The sequence below is a fragment of the Epinephelus fuscoguttatus genome, linkage group LG22 (assembly GCF_011397635.1).
Source record: "Epinephelus fuscoguttatus linkage group LG22, E.fuscoguttatus.final_Chr_v1".
Taxonomy (NCBI): domain Eukaryota; kingdom Metazoa; phylum Chordata; class Actinopteri; order Perciformes; family Serranidae; genus Epinephelus; species Epinephelus fuscoguttatus.
This window is the reverse complement of record NC_064773.1, coordinates 1,770,013-1,791,317: the sequence shown is the minus strand read 5'-3', so window position 1 is coordinate 1,791,317 and position 21,305 is coordinate 1,770,013. Positions and strand designations below refer to the sequence as shown.

The 21,305-nt window shown below is 41.9% G+C and overlaps 1 protein-coding gene across 1 annotated transcript in view; it reads left to right on the top strand.

Annotated features, from left to right (window-relative positions):
- The window catches only part of LOC125883246 (plexin-B2-like), a 259,257-nt gene extending 241,822 nt beyond the window's left edge, over window positions 1-17,435 (top strand). Inside the window, exons 29-43 of the mRNA XM_049567498.1 lie at window positions 152-381; window positions 567-748; window positions 985-1,051; window positions 2,629-2,775; window positions 3,102-3,179; window positions 3,424-3,493; window positions 3,678-3,811; window positions 4,286-4,367; window positions 6,446-6,597; window positions 6,933-7,093; window positions 10,331-10,478; window positions 11,363-11,427; window positions 12,220-12,295; window positions 14,587-14,661; window positions 15,804-17,435. Coding sequence (XP_049423455.1) covers window positions 152-381; window positions 567-748; window positions 985-1,051; window positions 2,629-2,775; window positions 3,102-3,179; window positions 3,424-3,493; window positions 3,678-3,811; window positions 4,286-4,367; window positions 6,446-6,597; window positions 6,933-7,093; window positions 10,331-10,478; window positions 11,363-11,427; window positions 12,220-12,295; window positions 14,587-14,661; window positions 15,804-15,908 — 1,772 coding nt within the window. The 3' untranslated portion in view covers window positions 15,909-17,435. The remainder of the gene's footprint in view (window positions 1-151; window positions 382-566; window positions 749-984; window positions 1,052-2,628; window positions 2,776-3,101; window positions 3,180-3,423; window positions 3,494-3,677; window positions 3,812-4,285; window positions 4,368-6,445; window positions 6,598-6,932; window positions 7,094-10,330; window positions 10,479-11,362; window positions 11,428-12,219; window positions 12,296-14,586; window positions 14,662-15,803) is intronic.
- The last annotated feature ends 3,870 nt before the right edge of the window (window positions 17,436-21,305 follow it).

Sequence of the window (21,305 nt, the reverse complement as noted above, 5' to 3'; positions counted from 1 at the left end):
TGACAAAATCTGTCTGTAGATGGACAGACAGACAAATAAAGAGGAAAACAACACGACCTCTTCAACATGCTGAAGTTCTAAAATATTTCCTGATTGTTCTGTGTGTGTGTGTGTGTGTGTGTGTGTGTGTGTGTGTGTGTGTGTGTGTCAGATCTGATGATAGAGATGGAGGATCACACCAGCGACCTGAGCGAGGCCCGGATCCCTTTCCTCGACTACAAAACCTACACCGACCGAAACTTCTTCCTGCCCTCCAAGGACGGCGCCAACGACACCATGATCACAGGGAAAATACAAATCCCAGAAGCCCGCAGGGCCATCGTGGCTCAGGCGCTCAACCAGTTCTCCAACCTGCTCAACAGTAAAACCTTCCTCATCAACGTGAGTCTCAAGATGCTTCACTAGAAGTTTGGCTCTATGTCTTCTTCACCTCCTGCGTCAGCTTTGTCCGCTCACTGATTATCAGATCTGGTTAAAAGATAGAAAGTTAATGAATGAACTTTCTTGCTAACGTACAGTCATGTTTTTTTATAAACTTATGTTCCGTAACTGTCTCTGTCCTCCAGTTCATCCGCACGTTGGAGAGTCGTCCGGACTTTAACGCCCGGGCTCGTGGTTACTTCGCCTCACTGCTGACAGTGGCGCTGCACGGTAAACTGGAGTACTACACTGACATCATGAGGACGCTGCTGTTGGAGCTGATGGACGAACATGTGCAGAACAAGAACCCCAAACTCATGCTCAGGAGGTCAGCACACACACACACCCACACACACACACACACACACTCTCTCTCTCTGAGGACGTCTGTCAGAGAAAATGATAAAGAAAAGCACATTTATTTATTTTTATAGGCTGTAAGTTTATTTGTTTGTTTTTATTTACACTGTAAATGAAAAATGTCCTCTAATGTCTTTATCTATTTTCTGTGTGTGTGTGTGTGTGTGTGTGTGTGTGTGTGTGTGTGTGTGTGTGTGTGTCCAGGTCGGAGACGGTGGTGGAGAGGATGCTCTGTAATTGGATGTCCATCTGTCTCTATCAGTTCCTCAGGGTAACAAACACTGTTGTTGTTGTACTGCGTTTACAATTCTCTTCCATCTGTTTCCCTTCTTCTTCTTATTCTTCTTCTCCTTCATTCTCTTCTTCTTCATTTTCTTCGTCTGTTGTTTCTTCAGTTGTAATGGACTCCAACTGAAACTTAACTCCGTCTCTTTTGTTGAAACCTGCTCAGTGTGCCTGATTGTTAGGCCTCTGCATTTTCAGGTTGTCCGTTCATCCATCTGTACACACGCACATCTGTCCCATCCCTGTGAACATATCTCAAGAACAGTTCCAGGGAATTTCTTTAAATTCGGCACAAACGTCCACTTGGACTAAAGAATAAACTGATTAATATTTTGTGGTCGAAAGTCAAAGGTCAGTGTGACCTCACATAACTGAAGAATTCATTCACTAATTATGACCAAACTTGACACGGGAGTGTGAAAGTCAGGAGTGTCTAACAGGATAATATAATGAAGGTCAAAAGGTCAAAGGTCAGCTTGACTGTGACATCATCGTGTTTTAATGCCAAAGGTCAAGGTCACTGTGGCCTTGCATGCATCTCATTCTTGTAAAGGAGATTTCTCAGTCCCTCAAAATTGGCACAAATGTCCACTTGGACTCAGTGATGACAGGTCAAAGTTCAAGGACAGTTTGACCAAGTCTGTCTTATCTGTTGAACACCTTGAAGGAATTCCTTCAAATTTGGCACAAACGTCCTTTTGGACTCAACGATGAACTGATTAGATTTTGGTGGTCAAAGGTCAGGGTCACTATTAACTTGCCTCCATGATATCTCTATCCCTTCAAATTTAGCACAAACGCCGACTTGGACTTGAGGATGAGCTGACTAGAATTTGGTGGTCAGAGGTCACTGTGACATATTTAATATATCATATGCTAATTTAAAAAAAAGTTTTACTATGCCTACACCCCAGCAATAGCCATGACCAGAGGTAAAATGTTTTCAGGTCTGTGCGTACCTTTCTGCATACATCACATTCTTGTAAACACAATATCTCAAGGTCGTCTTGTGAGAATTTTAAACTTTGGCACAAACATCCACTTAGACTCAATGATGAGCTGATTAGAATTTCGTGGTCAAACGTCACTGTGACTTTGCATCCATTTCGTCCTTCGAAAACAAGATATCTCAAGAGTGTCTTGAGTGAATTCCTTCAAATTTGGCACAAATGTCCACGTAGACTCAATGATGAACTAATTCAGATTTGGTGGTCCAAGGTCACTGTTACCTCATGTCTGTCTCATCCTTGCAAACAAGATGTCTTTTGAATGCCTTGAGGGAATTTCCTCAAATTTGGCACAAATGTCTACTTAGACTCAAGGTCAAAGGTCAGCTTGACTGTGACATCATCATGTTGTAACGTCATATCTCAGGAACAGAAGGGGAGACATTTGGTCAGATACTGAATTGGTGACTCTAATCTTGAAACTGTGCTGATTGTATAGATCTTCTGTGTGTGAAGCATCCATGTTTTCACTGACATGGATGCTACTGCGCTGACAACAGCAACTGATATGAACAATGTGAACAAATTTGTGTGTGTGTGTGTGTGTGTATTTCAGGACACAGCAGGAGAGCCTTTATACAAACTGTTTAAGGCGTTGAAGCATCAGGTGGAGAAAGGACCAGTGGACGCCAAGATGAAGAAAGCCAAATACACACTGAACGACACGGGACTGCTGGGGGACGACGTGGAGTACTCTGTACTGGTTAGTACACACAGTACACACAACACACACAACACACACAGTGTCCTGCAGTTCAGGACAGGTGTTGAGCAGCAGTAGTTTTCCTCCTTTTGTTGTTTTTAAATCCTTTCATGCTTTAAATGCGGAGCTTCTGAAATGTGAAGATTTTCTGTTTAATATCTTAATCAGCAGAATCTTTGTGGGTTTTGGACAAAACAAGACTTTCAAGTCATCACTTCTTTTATCAAACTGATCAATAAGAAAAACAATCAATACTTTTATTTCGCTCACAGAAGTGAATGTGCCGTCACTTCCTCAGAGTGTGACAGGTGTGTTTGTGGTGTCAGACTCTGCAGGTGTTGGTGCATGGGGAGGGACCAGACGTGACTCCAGTGAAGGTGTTGAACTGTGACACCATCTCACAGGTGGGTGTGTTGGCTTCACATTCAAGGGACAAAGACTTTATAAGAATCAGAGTTGACTCATAGATTCTCTTTACCAGACAGGAAGTGTCTGATTAAGATACAAGGGCGAAGCTTCTGGTGTGATATTTCTCTGCTGTCTGTCAGTGTTCACATCAGCGCTGATAAATGTGACTGAAATATTACTTTAGTTCTTGTGTCAGGAGCACATCTCTGCCTGGTAAATTCAGAACTTTGTGTCGTGCAGGTGAAAGAGAAGATCATCGATCAGGTGTACAGAAATCTGCCGTACATAGATACTAAAGATACATTTCCCTGTTACATCAGCAAAATCACAAAATATCATAATAGCATAATGTGGTACCTTTGTTGAGTTGGAGTTTCATATTTAATCTAAAGTCCTTCAAACATCAGGATCTCCTCGTCAGACTGGTCTGAGTGCAGCAGAGAGAAAAAGCAGCAGTCACATGACAAAAACACACAGTGACATCATGACATTAGTATTGACGTCAATTTTTTCTTGTCCGTCCACAGAGTGGCGTCCCGGCTCCACAGGTCAGATCCTGTCTGACCTCGACCTCACCTCCCAGAAGGAGGGACGCTGGAAGAGACTCAACACTCTGGCTCATTACAACGTGAGTTCAGTCTGCAGGCGTTAATGCACCACACTTTGTACTCTAGACTAGATCTAGAGTAAGAAAGCAAAAATAAACTGTTCCCCATGTGTCTGCTCCCTGGACCCCCGGTTGAGGACCGCTGGTGGAAACAGTTTGTCCAGTCTGTGCAGGTTTCAGCTCCTTCGTCCCACAGCTTCAGACTGGACTTCATCTTCATGCTTCAGACTCTGGATGATTTTAATCAGCTTTGCTTCGTTGTGGCGAGCTCAGACTTTTCATTCTGCACTGAAACAACCAAAAACTTGAGCGCAGTGAAATGTCGAGCCACGTGAGACTCGTCCTCACGCTGCAAGAAAACCAAGAGAAACTAAAACTCTGCAGCAGTTTCCCCTCTGACATTTAAAGCACAGTGTTTACAGACAGAGTAATAACTGTGGGCGTCACTCAGGATTTATGCCTCTCATCTGATGTCAGTGATTGTTTGTGTTGCAGGTTCGAGATAACGCCACGCTGGTTCTGTCCAGAGTTCTGCACACACAGTCTTTCCACCAGCACCAAGACAGCTACGAAGAGAGTACGTACACACACACACACACACACACACACACACACACCCTGAGGCAGACTTTTGAGCAGTAGTGGGATATAACTCTGCTGTACTGAAATACAAATACTCAGGTCCATATATGTTTCCATCCTGCACTCGATGTGTATCATGTGTCTGTCGTCTCTGCTGATTAGAAAATATTTCCTTATTTCAAATTTTCTTAACTTCACATTCAACGTGAAACTTGATTTATTCCACATGTGGGCCTTTTCCACTGTCACACGAGACCAGAGAGACAGGTGTCTTTAAAAGTCTCTGTGTGTTCAGCTCTCAGTACGTCTGTAGCCTCTGACTGAATCTCTCTGGTTTGGAGTTTAGTTTCTCTCCTGCGTCCTGTTTGTACTTTACAGATTTGATTTATTTTATTGTTTCATCTTCACTATCAGCCGTGTTAGAAGTTGTCAACATTTCCTTATTTTGTTGCTTCACAATAAAAGTTTTTACATTTCAAAATAACAGGAGACTTTAGGCGTGGATCAGCCCGCTGCTTTTAAACATCATCACTCAAGACAAGCTGTCATTGGTTTCTAGCCCCTTTTACACTGCCAGATTTTTGGCGAATGTTGGGCCGTTTTGCCGGCAAGCTGCAAGCGTTTAGACACACAGAGCCGGATTGGCGAGTTGATCCGAGGTGCCCAATTTTCCGCCTCGTAAGGTAGACATATTGGTGGAACCCTTTTAGTTTAAACAGACACAGACAGCACGTGCAAGCCACTGGCGGTGGATAAACAGGAAACAGCTGATAGCAGGAATTAGCGAGCAGCTAGTAGCAAGAGGGAAACACAAACCTGACAGACACTGTAAAGATGAGCAACTGGGGAGACAAGGAATTGCGCGCCCTCCTTGTCCTCGCAAACGAAGAGGCCATTAACCGTCAGATGACGGGGACGGTGAAGGACGGGCCGACTTACGAGAGAATCACCGAAGGACTGACCAGCCGCGGCTTCCCTCCCACGTCACTGTTTACGTCACACGCTGAGCTACACGTTTTGTTACTTGCTCACGCCCCCCATTGCCCCGAAAAAGGCACATTCTGTATAAACAAAAGTAGGTAGGCGGCATTTTGCTGCACTCCCCGATTTTGTTTTTATACTGCCAATGCTGAAAAAACACTGATTGGACTTTCCTGCAAATTGGCACAACTCCTGTCTAAAAAGGGCTAGAGATGCACCTTCAGCAGGTAGTCCTGTTGTCATGGAAATGTAAATCCCTGCTGTGCTGGGCTGATGGACCAACCAAATGAAACCAAACCAAACCATGACTGTCGAAATGGTGAATGGATGGATGGAGTTTTACTGTCAGATGTCGGACAGTACAGGTGTTTTAATTAGATGCAAATAAAATCAGAGTCGCAGGTTGCCATGGCAACACACAGTGTAAAGCTTTAACAGTAATCTCACAACCATGAACCACATATTGAACTGTGATGAGTCATAAACAACCAGAACTGAAGACACTACAGAGCAGCTTCACCGTGTTCAACCAGTCACTGAGCTGAACGGTGACAGAGAATCAATGAATGAATGAATGAATGAACTTTATTCATGAAGCACCTTTCACACACAGAATACAGTTACTATTAAATTATACAACACTCCCTCAAAGAGAAAGAAAGAAAGAACAGAAAGCTGCTAGTGATGGGCTTTAATAAAAATATATGTTTAGAGTTGTCGACTGAGCCGGTGGGTATTTAAAGGTTATTCCGTATTTTGGGGGTTTAGTAGCTGAAAGAAAGGTTTTTCTGCTGACATCAGGAACACTGATGTCAATACATAGATGAACATAACAGCAGCATAAAGTTCACATCATGCTGTGTGACGCAGCAGCTGAAACTGATCTGACAACTGAAATCCAACAAAACTTCCTTTTAAAGAAACATCTTCATCTCTTTGCTCCCTCTCGTGCAGCAGGTGCCATCATTTAGTCTCTCTTCTGTAAATGTTCTGTCTGAATAACGACATCAGATCCACCTGTGCCTCAATGAGAACAGCTCCATCAGACAGATGCAGCCAGCAGTGTGACGTCTGTGTGTGTGTTGTTACCAGAAAACGCCCTGCTGGAGGACGACAACACCTTCCACCTGGTGCGGCCGGCGGACGAGATCGACGAGGTGAAGTCGAAGAGAGGCAGCATGAAGGACAAGGCCATGACCAAAGCCATCACGGAGATCTACCTGACCAGGCTGCTGTCCGTCAAGGTGTGTGTGCGTGTGTGCGTGTGTGTGTGTGTGACTCACCATAATGAAGCTGTCAGCCCTCTGCACAGCTTTGCTGTCTGTAAACACCTGATTCATTCAAAGACGCTCGATTCACAGCTCAAACTGTGAAACACAAACATTTTATCTGTTGAATTTATTTATTATCAATTTATTGAACATGTTAAAATAATACAAACACAGAATAAAACTTAAGAAACGGGATCCTCAGCAACTTTGCACAGGTAAACTTGTGTATGTATATAAACACCTGTGTGTGTGTGTGTGTGTGTGTGTGTGTGTGTGTGTGTGTGTGTGTGCATGTGTGTGTGTTTCAGGGCACTCTGCAGCAGTTCGTGGACGATTTCTTCCGCAGTGTTTTGTGCTCGAGCTCCGTCGTCCCTCCTGCAGTCAAATACTTCTTTGACTTCCTGGACGAGCAGGCGCTGAGACACGACAACGTGGACGAGGAGACGCTGCACATCTGGAAGACCAACAGGTAAACAACACAACTGTCTGTGGAGACAACAGAGCAGCTACTGATCTGTGAACAGGGTACAGGTACTGCAAAAGGGGGGGGGTGTGGCACTGTTACTGTGGAGTGTAGCTGCCACAAGGGGGGGTATCTGGTCTGCACTAGTGTTTAGGTGGGTGGAGCGTGTCAGGTGGCCTCCACATGAATGTCAGAACCCAAGGTTCCCCAACAGAACATCATATTGTAACAAGATGATCAAAGTTATTCACTTCACCTGTCAGTGGTTTTAACATTTTGGCTGAGACTAAAAGTTGACTAAAATGTTTTGAATAATTTGTCGACTTGAACTATGAAGAGTCCTACCCCTTAGCCCTATCCCTACATTTGCGCGTTCCAGCGAGGGGTACGGGTGTCCCAATTCCTTTTTGCCTGTAGGGGTAGGGGGCATAACGAGGGGTAGTGGGTATAAAACTAGCCCTTCGGAGCGAGGGATTTCAGATGCTGACTTGCCAGCGAGGGGTAGACGTCGCCATGGCTACCACCGAGCAAGAGATGGGGGCAAAAGTTTTTATTGCTATTCACGATGTCTAGATTGGAATTGACAGAAAGCTAGCTAGCTAGCTAACGTTACAGTGGTCAGGTTGCTTGTTAGCTAGCTAGCTAGCTCACACTATCTGGCATCTGTTATTGTCCTGTTCTGCAAAATTGTTGGATTTTTCACATTGGGATAACACGCCAGCTAGTATGACTATGCTGCCTCGTAATGTTAGCTGGTTAGCTAGCTATCTTATTACTCAAATGGTACGTTAGTAGCAAGCATAATAGTAGCTAACATTACAGTTACATTGTAGATGCCGGTTGGAAATGTAGATGGCTCGCGACTTCCTGTTTAAAATAGTTCCGTATGCGTGAATGTAACCGACACAGCGACGTAGTGAATGGTGTCCCAATTCCTAGGGAAAGATTTCTACCCCTACCCCTCGTTCATTCATTTCAAGGGCCAAGGGGAAGTGGACAAGGGCTAGGGGTAGGGCCAAGGGCTAAGGGGTTGTGGATAAGGGCTAAGGGGGGGTTGTGGACAAGGGCTAAGGGCTAGGGTCAAGGGCTAAGGGGTAGGGCCAGGGGCTAAGGGGTAGGGACAAGGGCTAAGGGCTAGGGCCAAGGGCTAAGGGCTAGGGCCGAGGGCTAAGGGGTAGTGGACAAGGGCTAAGGGGTAGTGAACAAGGGCTAAGGGGTAGGGCCAGGGGCTAAGGGGTAGGGACAAGGGCTTAGGGGTAGGGCCAAGGGCTAAGGGGTAGGGGCCAAGGGCTAAGGGGTAGTGGACAAGGGCTAAGGGGTAGTGGACAAGGGCTAAGGGGTAGTGAACAAGGGCTAAGGGGTAGTGGACAAGGGCTAGGGGTAGTGGACAAGGGCTAAGGGGTAGGGCCAAGGGGTAGGGCCCAAGGGCCAAGGAGGGGTAGTGGCCAAGGGCTAGGGGTAGGGCCAAGGGCTAAGGGGTAGGTCCAAGGGCCAAGGAGGGGTTGTGGACAAGGGCTAGGGGTAGGGCCAAGGGCTAAGGGGTAGGGCCAAGGGCTAAGGGCTAAGGGGTAGGGCCAAGGGCTAAGGGGGGGTTGTGGACAAGGGCTAAGGGGTAGGGCCAAGGGCTAAGGGGTAGTGGACAAGGGCTAAGGGGTAGGGCCAAGGTATTGGGATTGGGCCTAAGTATACTCAAATGTGACTAAATAAGCATTTTATTCTCGAGACTGAGACTACAGCTGGAGAGACGACCTGCAGACACAAACACAACTTGATCTGTGTGTGTGTGTGTGTGTGTGTGTTGTGCCTCATCAGCTTAACTACAGTGTACTTATGTCCTCACTGCCAACATTAAAGGCTGATCTAATTGGCCGTCTTTTCTCAGGACAGATAAACGATGATGAAGAGAGGAAACACAGACACACAGATTGCTTTTTTATTACCTCTAACTTCTCTGTTTTCAAACTGGCCTTGAGCTCAGCCTGTCAATCATCACACACACACACACACGCAGACACGGTGGACAATGAAATATTCATCAGCTGTTGTGAATTATTGATGAGGGTTATGGTGTCTGTGGAGGAGGAGATGAAATGATGAAGAGAAACTGTGTGTCAGCAGGTCCTTAAAAACTGTCTGAAATTTATTCCTTAGTTACTGTTGCTACACCTGTCGAGCTTAATGTTCTCGCACTCGTGCAGTTTGTTGTGATGACGGGTAAATTTGCCAAAAACAATCATGTCTTACTTGAAACAATGAGTTCTTAATTTCAGACCCAGGAACACAAAAGCAGCTCCTTATTTCAGCCACGTTCTCTGCTGCAGCTAGCTGGCTAAGCTAACGTTAGCTTCATGAGTTGGTTTGAAGAAGGCGGTCACTTCCTGTCAATGTTACAGATCAGAAGCACAGAGAGTCGTTGAATAGAGATGATACGCCGTCTCATGGCGGTCACTTCCTGTCGACGTTACAGATCAGAAGCACAGAGAGTCGTTGACTAGAGATGATACGCCGTCTCATGATGGTCACTTCCTGTCGACGTTACAGATCAGAAGCACAGAGAGTCGTTGAATAGAGATGATACGCCGTCTCATGGCGGTCACTTCCTGTCGACGTTACAGATCAGAAGCACAGAGAGTCGTTGGCTAGAGATGATACGCCGTCTCATGGCGGTCACTTCCTGTCGACGTTACAGATCAGAAGCACAGAGAGTCGTTGGCTAGAGATGATACGCCGTCTCATGGCGGTCACTTCCTGTCAACGTTACAGATCAGAAGCACAGAGAGTCGTTGACTAGAGATGATATGCCGTCTCATGGCGGTCACTTCCTGTCAGCGTTACAGATCAGAAGCACAGAGAGTCGTTGAATAGAGATGATACGCCGTCTCATGGCGGTCACTTCCTGTCGACGTTACAGATCAGAAGCACAGAGAGTCGTTGAATAGAGATGATACGCCGTCTCATGATGGTCACTTCCTGTCGACGTTACAGATCAGAAGCACAGAGAGTCGTTGAATAGAGATGATACGCCGTCTCATGGCGGTCACTTCCTGTCGACGTTACAGATCAGAAGCACAGAGAGTCGTTGACTAGAGATGATACGCCGTCTCATGGTGTATCATCTCTAGTCAACAACTCTCTGTACTTCTCTGAAGATCATTGTACTGCGCAAAACCTAAAGAAGTTTTTGCAAAAACTTTTTAATGTGGGTTCTTTTAACCACCTGACTGTGTCTCTGTGTGTCCTCAGCTTGCCTCTGAGGTATTGGGTGAACATCTTGAGGAACCCTCACTTCATCTTCGACGTCCACGTGACGGAGGTGGTGGACGCTTCGCTACACGTCATCTCTCAGACCTTCATGGACGCCTGCACCAAGACGGAGCACAAACTCAGCAGAGTGAGTTCACACAGATACAGATCGTACAGAGTGTTTATGAATCTCAGTCTGAGATTATTGTCTCTAAAGGATGCGGGGTGATTTTAATATCACCTGTGCTCGTCAATGATCTTAACTCTGTGCAGAGTGTTTATATCTGGGTCATTTTTCACTCCTGAAATCTAAATCCTGTTCAGAGTGATGTCTTTGTTTTTCAAAGTGAATATCTGGCTTTCTTCCCATAAAAGCTGCTCATCCTTGTAGTTGCTTAATCAGATCAGTTTGAACATTTCAGTGAAAACTAAGGAAATCAAAAGTACTTTTGGGAACCAATACGACAACAGAAGAATTTAAAATCAGGAGATTAAGTCCTGTTGAAGCTCATCAGATGTGTTGTTGTGATGTCACAGACAGGACAGCACTGGTATTCTGTTTTGAGCCCAGTTTTAAATTTGTTACAGTTTTGCTAAACGTTTAGAAGTTGCCGAAAGATCTGTGAGCAGCTCCTGTCTGCAGTGTGCCGTGGGTGTACAGACCGTTAACACTGGATCACTGTGACACTGAAGAAAACATAAAAACATGCATATTGTCAGGCAGCTTCTGCAGATGTTGAGAGTCTCTCAGAGGCTGCTGTCTGAAGTCTTTCACAGGGAGTCTCTGCAGCAGACGAGGAGGCGGACTGATGGAAACTGGCTGCAGCAGAAGAGTTAATTAACGACACTTAATCACTAAATAAACCCCGGACTGTTTGAACATCACAGACTGCTGATATTTAACAGAGCAGGAGCATCCAAGAGAGGATTCTCTCTGTAAAACATCTTCCCTCCTCGCAGAACAAAGTCAGTAGATGATTGTGAGGAGCTCTGAAAATGACTCAACATCTTTGATCTGTTTGTTTTCTGCAGGAGTCTCCCAGCAACAAGCTGCTCTATGCAAAAGAGATTTCCACGTACAAGAAGATGGTGGACGAGTGAGTGTGTTGCACTAGACATACAGAAAAACAACAGATGTGTGTGTATGAAAGTATTATGGCTGAACAGCAGGGCGACGTGAGTTGCAAAAACTCCAGATTATAAGTAAAGGACGACGCCCGACAAGGTGTCCATTCTCACTTTCTAACAGCTGACATGGAGGCATCAATGGAGGACGGTTGCCTCTGTGAAGGCCGTTAAAAAGTGATAACAGACACCTCATCGATCATCATCCCGCTCATAGCATGGTCACTTACCAAAGAAGAAAAGAGCAAAAATAATAATTCGTATTTTGATGCTTTTTGCAGTCAAAATCTAAAGTTTTTTTCTTTGGTAACACCACCAGCATCCCCAAATCAATGTCAAGATTTTCACTAACAAATAATTCGCCATGTGTGACGTTACTGTCGGCCGCAGCCTGAAGCAGCACGTTGAACAGCGGACAGGATGTGAGATGATTGTTTAAGCTCAGGAGGTCAGTGTTTTACCTGCAGGGTGTGTTACAGTCTCTGTCCTGTGGTGTTCAGAGGACTGAAGGACTCACGTTACTCTCAGTGTTGGAAATTAGTTGTAATCAGATTACAGATACTGCTTCAGTCGTATTAATTTAGTTCACTGGAACTACTTAGTAGACGTCCATTATCAGTTTTTAACAGACACCACGCAGCCAATCAGAATCAAGCGTTCATCCAGACCATGGTGTAACATGTGTTAAACAATACTGAAGCATGTGATTAAATGTGTGTGTGTGTGTGTGTGTGTGTGTGTGTGTGTGTGTGTGTTTCCACCAGTTACTACAAAGGCATCAGACAGATGGTTCCAGTCAGTGACCAGGACATGAACACACACCTTGCTGAGGTGTCCAGGGTACGGAACATAAAACACTAACACACTTTGTCAGCTACTGTACTTACATTTATCTGAGGTATTTCTACTTCACTCTGACTCTTTCCATTTTACGCACCTGTTTGCTTCAACTTCACACCTCAGGAGGAATTATGGTACTTTTTACTGCACTACATTTATCTAGTTACACACTGAAACTTTAAGTATAAAAACACATCATGATCCTATTAAATATGATGCATTGTTAAAGACTGAACTACCCAACAACAGAGGTGAGGACACGAGTCAGACTCAAGCGACAAATTTGATGACTTTAGACTTGGCAAAAACAAAGCAGATTTGTACGGACGCGTATTGCATTCAATTGACAAATTTAAAAAAATCTGTTTTATTGAGTAATTTTATTATTTTTCTGTTTTTCAGGGTAATTTTTTTATTTTTCTGTTTTTCTGAGTATTTTTTCTGAGTTAAGAGAGCAATAGAACAACAGATGCTTTCATTCCTTTCTTGAGAGCTCGATATAATGGAAGCAAACATGACCCGCTTGTTTAGTTTAATCCAGTTTTAATTTGTTTTGCCATTTGTGTCCAACTGATTCTGGAGAAACACTGCAGTGTCCAGCAGATCTGAATGGGCTTTTCGTCTGACCAACCACAAAGTCTGAAGGTGCCTGCGTAAAGTCGACAAACTAATGATAACACCATCTATATGACTTAAAGACAAGAGTATCTCCCAGTGTCTCAAACCCAAAACAAAGTAAAAGTGGATTCAACTAAACAAGCGGGTCATGTTTGCTTCCATTATATGGAGCTCTCAAGAAAGGAATGAAAGCGTCTGTTGTTCTATTGCTCTCTTAACTCAGAAAAACAGAAAAAATTATCTCGAATAACAAAACAGGAAAAAAAATTACCACGAAAAACAAAACAGAAAAAAATACTGCGAAAAACAGAAAAAATTACTCAATAAAACAGATTTTTTTATTTGTCAAGTGAATGCAATACGCTTCCGTAGATTTGCAACTTGACTTGGATTGTGACTTCACTCAGACTTGAGCCTTTTCCCTTAAAAACACTTAATACCAATGTTAAGGTTGGCAATGTCAAACACAACACCAGAGTTCCCTATTTACTATTTTTAAACATTTACACTATAGGACTACAAAACAGAAGAGAGGACAAGAACAGATATAATTCGTTCTGTTGTGTCACTTCTATATGGTGCTATATGCTATAAAAAAAAAATGTATGCCTCCGCAACAGCGACAGCCAGACATGCTATGTTTTCGGTTTGTTTGTCCATCCCATCCTCAAGAATGCCTCAAAGGAATTTCTTCAAATTTGGCACAAATGTCCGCTTAAGCTCAGTGATGAACAGAGTAGATTTTGGTGGTCAGAAGTCAAGGGTCAAAGTCACTGTAACCTTGTCTGTCTCATTTTTGTGGACATGATACCTTGAGGGAATTTATGAAAATTTGACATAAACATCCACTTGAACTCAAGAGAAGGAATTTTGTGGTTTAAGTTTAAAGGTCAAGGTCACTGTGACCTCACAAAACATGTTATAATCTTGAAACTGTGCTGATTGTATAGATCTTCTGTGTGTGAAGCATCCATGTTTTCACTGACATGGATGGAGACTGTCAGAGACACTTGGGAGAAATCATGATTTTTGTGAATGTAATACATTTTAACTTTTAGTTTAGGACTTAGGACTCATCATGAGACTTGAGTGCTAAGACTTGAAACTTACTCGTTTACAAAACAATGACTTGGTCCCACGTCTGCCTAGCACTATGAAATAAATAAAATTTGCTTCACCTTGAACAACTACAGCAAGAAAATGGTACTGACACATTCGGCCTTGTCATACAAAAGGGTCTTTCTATATTTAATAAAACGTCTTGACAGTGTCCAAAATTACATTTAGACCTTATAGAAAATAAACTGACCAAACACTCCATATTTACTGACTTTGTTTGGGTGTCTTCATAGTTAATGTTTGAATACAAATATAATTTCTGTTGTTGTATTTATGTCCATAGATCAGCCCATTGTGGTTATATTTTGCTGCACGGTTCTACTGCCAAGAGCATGACTCGTTTCAGATGAATTTGTTTTCAGTTACTTCTCTAGAACTCCCTGATGAACTGAAACCTGACCACAGAGGAAGCTAAAAGTTGGCAGGGATTTTCTTCAACAGCCTTACGAACATTTCTGTAGAATCGACTTGACATTTTAATGGAAATACACCTGGTGTTCACTTCAGAGGATTTTAACATGTTTGAATTTCTAACCTTTGTTTCCACTTTGTAGCAACACACAGACAAACTGAACACCCAGTTGGCCTTACATCAGCTGTACCAGTACGCCAGCAAGTACTACGATGTGGTGAGAAACCTCTTTCAGTTTTTTTGCTCTCATACTAACACACATTTTTTGCATAATTACCTCTATACATTGCACGTATTCTTACATCTCTCTGCTTCTGCACACCAAGTCTGGATTTTTCTTCTCACATTGTCGCACTTAAAAAAAAAAAAAAAAAGATCTCATGTTGTGCCAAACATGTTTAAACACTGACCTTGAAACTTTTGTCCGTCATTGAAGTTTTCGTAACAGGTTTGATTTTCTAAATTTCAACATCCGTCAAACCTTTAGAGACGTTTGATCAAGAGTTGTGAAGGAAATGTGTGTAACCTGCAGGACACATACATGTGCGACAACAGACAAGGCCAGGGTGCACAGTATTAATTCATAACTCGGGTAGATGATGATGACGAGGAGTAGGATGTAATAGACGATGAAGACAGCACACAGACAGAGAGACAGTGTGTCTTAACTTAAACTTATTCCCCCAAAAGATTGTTTTGTTAAGTTACATAGGTTAGGTTTAGGAAAAGAAACATGGTTAAGTGTCGTCAAATTACGTACCTGAGGTCAAGTTATGTATTAACGTAATGTGACAACACACCTTAAAATAACTCAAAGTTCACTTGATTCCACACGGCACATGAACACTGATCTCCTTGGGGAAAGTCCTGTGTTTGTTTGACCGCACCTGCCCAGTTTCTCTTTATACGATTTCCTTCTTAACTTTTGTCGGTGCACTGGTCATGTGATCGCAGCCTTCACGATTACATGGGTTATATGAATTCTGGAGCATTACTTTTCACAGGTATATGTATGAACAGCGCAGGAGAACAGCCTAACGTATATGCTATTGCACATAAATGTAAATATGAAACAGAAAAATATACGCATTTATGAATACTGTAAAAACAATCATTTAACATCGGAGCCTTACTTCACTGTATTTATTGATTTTCTCATATTAAATACAAATAAAGCTAATGCTCACTGCCGTCATAACTCTTATCATCAGGTAATGTACGTATTTTATTGTGTTTTAACATTTTAACGAAAAGTTAAAGCAGCTAATAACTGTTTATATTTTCATCATTCATTATTTCATCAACCTTCAGTCAAAGCAAATATGGAAATTTTAAATTCTGTGTCATTGTCTTCTTCAGATCATCCAGTCGCTGGACGAGGACCCCGCAGCCCAGAATAAGCAGCTTACTCTCCGCCTCCAACAGATCGCCGCCGCCCTGGAGAACAAGGTCACTGATCTTTGACCCCTGACCTCGCCGTGGGGTCGGGGGGACAAGCTAACGGCTACTAAAACACAGGATGTTGTTTTGCATTTAAGGACTCAAAGGAGGATGAGCTCGCGGACTCTACCGAATGTTTGATCATGTAAGGACTGAAGTGGGAGGGGCTAGTGGAGCCACAGGAAGCTGTTGACCATTTAGGGACTGAATGGGGGAGGAGTTATGGGACTCCAGGGGGGAGAGGAGCAGAGATTTTGGACAAAGTGCTAGAATATGCTCAGAGTGGTGGAAACAGAATCGCTGATGTCTGCTTAAGTTGTATGGCGTATTTCCACTTGGCGTCCCAAAACAAATACCACAGAGGGATGCAAAATGGCGACTGTAATATGGCTGCAGATGGGAGCTGTGTGAAATCAAAGGGTTATTTTTTTAAAAGGCGTTCAGTACGTGTGATCTCGGAGCATTTTTGTGTTTGGCTTCTCTATACCACAAATTTTATTTTGCCGTAGAGGAAGTGAAGAAGAAAAAGTGCCGCACAAGGAATGAAGATTTCTGGATGATTGAAGAATCGAAGTGAAGTAATGAGACATTACCAAATATTTTATTTTTGCCCTTTTTGGAAGTTGGCAGTGGAAGTTCAGCTGCTCCAGGACGCTTTGTGACCACTTCTCCTTCATTGTATTACATGAGAGTCTATGAACTGTGGATGGGAGGTGGATCAGTCTGATCTGAGGTCAGATTTTCTGTCTCTAAATACAGGAACCAGAAAATCTGATCTCTTGTCAGCAACAGATTTTGGTTTTCATCCTAAACGCTCTGATGAACTTTCTTTTACCTTAAAGCAAGCTCAAATAAAAGTAATCGACCAATGAAAACCCACTACGGTACACACCACTGGCCAACCGGGTCTTGGTTCGACCTGAAGGCACAGCTGAGGAAAGTGAATTCAGGGTATGACGTCCAAAAATCAAACCATAACATCATCTTTCCTTCTGTCATGGCCAAATGTTGTTTTCATATCAGAGTATGTGTTTCTATGCTGATGACACTGTGCTGTTGACTCGAGTCGCAGCTGAATAATTTGCTCTGTTTAGTTTTAATATTATTCTTTGTTTGCAGGCTTTAAGCAGAGGCTTCGCATTTCCATATATAACATGAAAATGATCTTTTTAATGGACTGATACGGTGCCGCTTTGTTTTTTCTTTTGTAAAGTGTTGATCAGGGTGGTCCATGATGTCATATCCTGTGAGTAAGAGTGTGTGTGAGAGTGTGTGTTCAGTAGTATATCAACACCGTTGCCACTTTGTTGCCGAGGACCAGCTTGTTTTTACTTTATGTGAAAAATCATGACTGCCTAATCATGTGGTTGAAACACTTTTATTTTTTTTAAGTGTGATTCGTTGTTATAATTTGTACGATTTAACTTCTTTTGCAAAACTTCTTCCATATATGATGCTGCGTTTTTCTTTTCTGCACACGTAAGAAGTGTCTTCTGAAGACAGGGTATCCATGGATCCTTCAAAAAGGCTTAAAGTGACTCTAGAAGTTAAGGTGGAGCTGTAAGATGACTAAAAATATGCATCCAGGACACAGTCTGGTTTTAATTTGCTTGATTTCACCTGGGTGATGCAGTCGCTATATGTGCTGCTTTCCAGGAAGTCTAAGGTACGAACATTTAAAACACACAGTCAAAAATTATGAAATTAAACACACTCCTCCACCTTATTCTGTGGAAGATTTAAAATGCAGAAAAACAAATCAAAGAAATCAAATACCAATATCATATATATTTCCTTTTTATAGATGCATTTAGTGTGTAATAATTAAATGAAAGCATGTTTAGAAAAACAACAATAATGTTGCTTTGTTCTCAAATAACTGAATTGTTTTTTACGGTGCCTTGAATTTTCAACACGTTCTTATCCCAACTTCTGAAATACCCCTGCTTTGTCAGTGGACCTACGCGTCAAAATATAACGTGCTAGGTAGCCACTTGCGTCAGTTTAGAACACTCATGGACGACGAGTCAATTTACGCTTGTTGCATGTATTGTGTCACTTCAAAATACACGTCCGTTTTCAGAGGATATGTCGTGTCTGCTCATTAAATGCGTAGTGTTTTTCAAAATAAAAGAACGTAGGTAAACACATTTTTGGGTTTATTACTTGAGGTTAACATAACAAAAGCATGTGATTAGGTTTAGAAAAACATTATGGTTTGGCTTAAAATAAGTATGTTCCAATGTGATGTGACATATGTTACCAGCAAACTATGTTGGTATTACAATAACTCCACTGACTATGGGTTTCACACGGGAAAGGAACAGCACTCTCCTGAGTTAAAGTCCAGAGTTTGTTTGACCCATCCACGTCACCCCATAGGGACTTTCTCGCTCTTTATACTATGGTAGTTGCTGATGGTGTTACAAATTGCTGCTGCCTGTTGTGTATCAAACCGCCATGAAGGCTGCCGCTGTGCCTCAGTGTCTGACAACAAGATCCACTGATAAAGCGGCGATACTTGAAGAGCTGGGAGTGAGAACTGGCTGAAATTTTCCATGTCATGTCCAATTAAAGTGACTGTATTTTCTTTGTTGTTTGATTGTAATGTGTGAAAAATCACGTCACAATACAAAAACAATTCAGTTATAGTGCAAATACACTAAATGCTTGCCCCTTTAACATTTTTAAATTGAATTATGACACATTTATGACATATTTAAAAAGGAAATCCATCTTAATGTGTGTATTTCACTTTATTTCCTTGATTTGTTTCTACTGGGGCATTTTATATCTTCCATATTATCCAACAACCAAAACAACACACACGGCTGTCTTGTTCCTTTCATCCTTTCATTCTACACAAACATGGTAAAAACAGTTTGTGCAAATAATTGTTACGCAGCACCTGCAAAGACTTTATGTGCCTCCTGATGATTGCCTCCTCCTTATTCTGCACATTAAATGTTTCATAATGTTCATAATGAAAAATAAGCTGGTTCAGTTTTATTTCTGGCTCAAACTAACCTGCACCAAACCTGTCGAAGAACATCTGCATCTGTGTCAAACTGCATCTGTGTCAAGGAGTCGATATGCTCAAGAATCTTTTTTTTATTGAATTCATGAAGCAGATTTGGGGAAAATACGTTTATGCCGGCTGTTAATTAGAGAAATATGGAAGAAGATTGAAAACATAAACGATATGATCATTTATATGAACAGCCGCTCTTTAAGTGAGTGAGTTGTGGTTCCTCTAAAAAGTTATTAGATCTGCAGCAGTCGTTGGGTTTAAGTGCCGTTTAAGCCGCTGAAGTGTAAATTAACTCATTTATCTTCTATGCTACGTATTTATCATCGTCACCGTAGAATCATTATATATATTTATATATATATATATATATATGCATTATTCTTTGCCTTCTGAGCCCAGACGACGTGCTTTATGTAGTGCTTGAGTTAATATCAAAGATTAAATATGCTGTTTGTAAGTTAAATGATGAAGCCCCATCGCCTTCTGGGAAACACAGATTTCTGCGAACAGAGTTTTTAGTTTTGGGTTTTTTCCCACTAAAGCTGGATTAATTGATGATTTACAAACTGCATCTTTAAATTCTGAAGCAATACGACCTTCAGGCTGGTGCTGCATCTTTGTACTCATGAGTTCGGCACCACATGACCTCCAGATACAAAGACTGAAATAAACAGATTCTTTTTTGTCTTCTTCACTTCTCATAAGCTTTCTCCGAGGCATTTGTCTCTCAGAAATGTGTTCATGAAAAAAACTCTGGTGCCAAATAACTTCTAGAAACTATCTTGTGTTGTTGTAGTGTGTGTAATTTCCAAGGCTTGGGCTGTCGTTTGACTTGTTTGATGAGTGTAGACAGAAATGTGGGGAACAAACGTGTATTAAATAATCTGTTGGTACTTTTTATAAAAACAAACTGTTGAAATGTGAAACTTTTTTTGGAGGTTGTTTTCAGTGCCGGATGAAGACCTGTCGCCAAATTTCACCAGCTTTTCAAAGCAAAGTGCCACATTTGTTGTTTAGATCTTTGAATCAGAGTTCAAACTATACTCACTCTACAAATATAGTTTATTGTTGTAAAATATGACACATCTGATTCACGTCAACAAGTCTATAGCTATTCTTCCACCAACACTTGCTTCTTTCTGCCTTCTTTTTGCCACCAGCGAGTGCCTTAAAGAGTCCTGGAAGTAGAGTTGGAAGTAAAAGCCAAAAGAAGGTGTCTGTCGGCACAAACAGGAGGTGTACTGCATGTTTGTGGGTCTAAACTGGAAGGTCAGGGTGGAAAATGGGGGCTGGTACAAAGAACTTTAGAGGACAAAGTTGGTACTGTCAAATGATTTTAAAACTTGTACACAATAACAAAAAATTAGACCATCATTTTATCACGATCAAACCGTGTTGTTTCCAAAAGTCAGAGAATTTGTTAAAATCCAAACGCACTAGATTCATGTTGTCAGAAACCATTCAATAAGCTTCACTTCAGTGTCAGGTGTATATTAAAAATATGACTAACAAATTAAGTGCAGGTAAGACATGAAAAATTCAGGTTGCACCAACTGTTCATAAATTCAGGTTTAGCTAAGTTATAACGTAAGGTTTTATGAACTGGAGTTTGTGTGTTGTGTTCTGTTTGCATTAAAATCAAAGTTAGTGTCCGGGATGAGCAAGTACACCATTATCTGTATCTGTTTAACCAACTGAATGATCTGTATCCATAAATATACTCGGAGTGGGCGGAGTTTGAACCAGAAGTTATTTTAGGTTTGAAATTGATTGGAAGTTGCCGTATTTATTATTTATCAGAAAACTATTTACAGAACAATGTCAGGCAGTTCACTAGCTACGACATTTCTTAGGTTTTAATCAGTGAATAATTTTTAATGGTGCAACCTGATTTAGTAAATTATTAGAAAATGATGAGTAATAATTGCACAGGGCTTTACGTTAAAGAAGTAATGGATTTATGAAAAGCTGGTGTAACCCAATCCTGCTAGCTAACCTCTGTTATGCTAACTTCTGTAACTCATTTGTTTTAATCACAATCAATTTTTTCCGTTTTTCTGAAAAGCCAAAGCGTGAATGAAACTTCTGTCCAGATTCATCAACAATTAGTAAAGTTACAGAGCAGGTGGTTAGCCTGGATTAACTTAAAGACTGGAAGTAAAGGGAAACAGCAGCCTGGGTCTGTTTTAAGTTTGAAAATGCAAAAATGCAGCACGTCTACAAACTGTTTTAAAGCTCATGAATCATACCTGTTTGATTTTAATATTCTTAGATAAGTTAATCACCTTCTGGCTGTTAGCATAGCATATTTAACAGAACTCTGCATCTTCAGTTTACCAATGACGAAAACACTAGTGGTACGAATGCACCCAAAATGTTGTGAACATGAC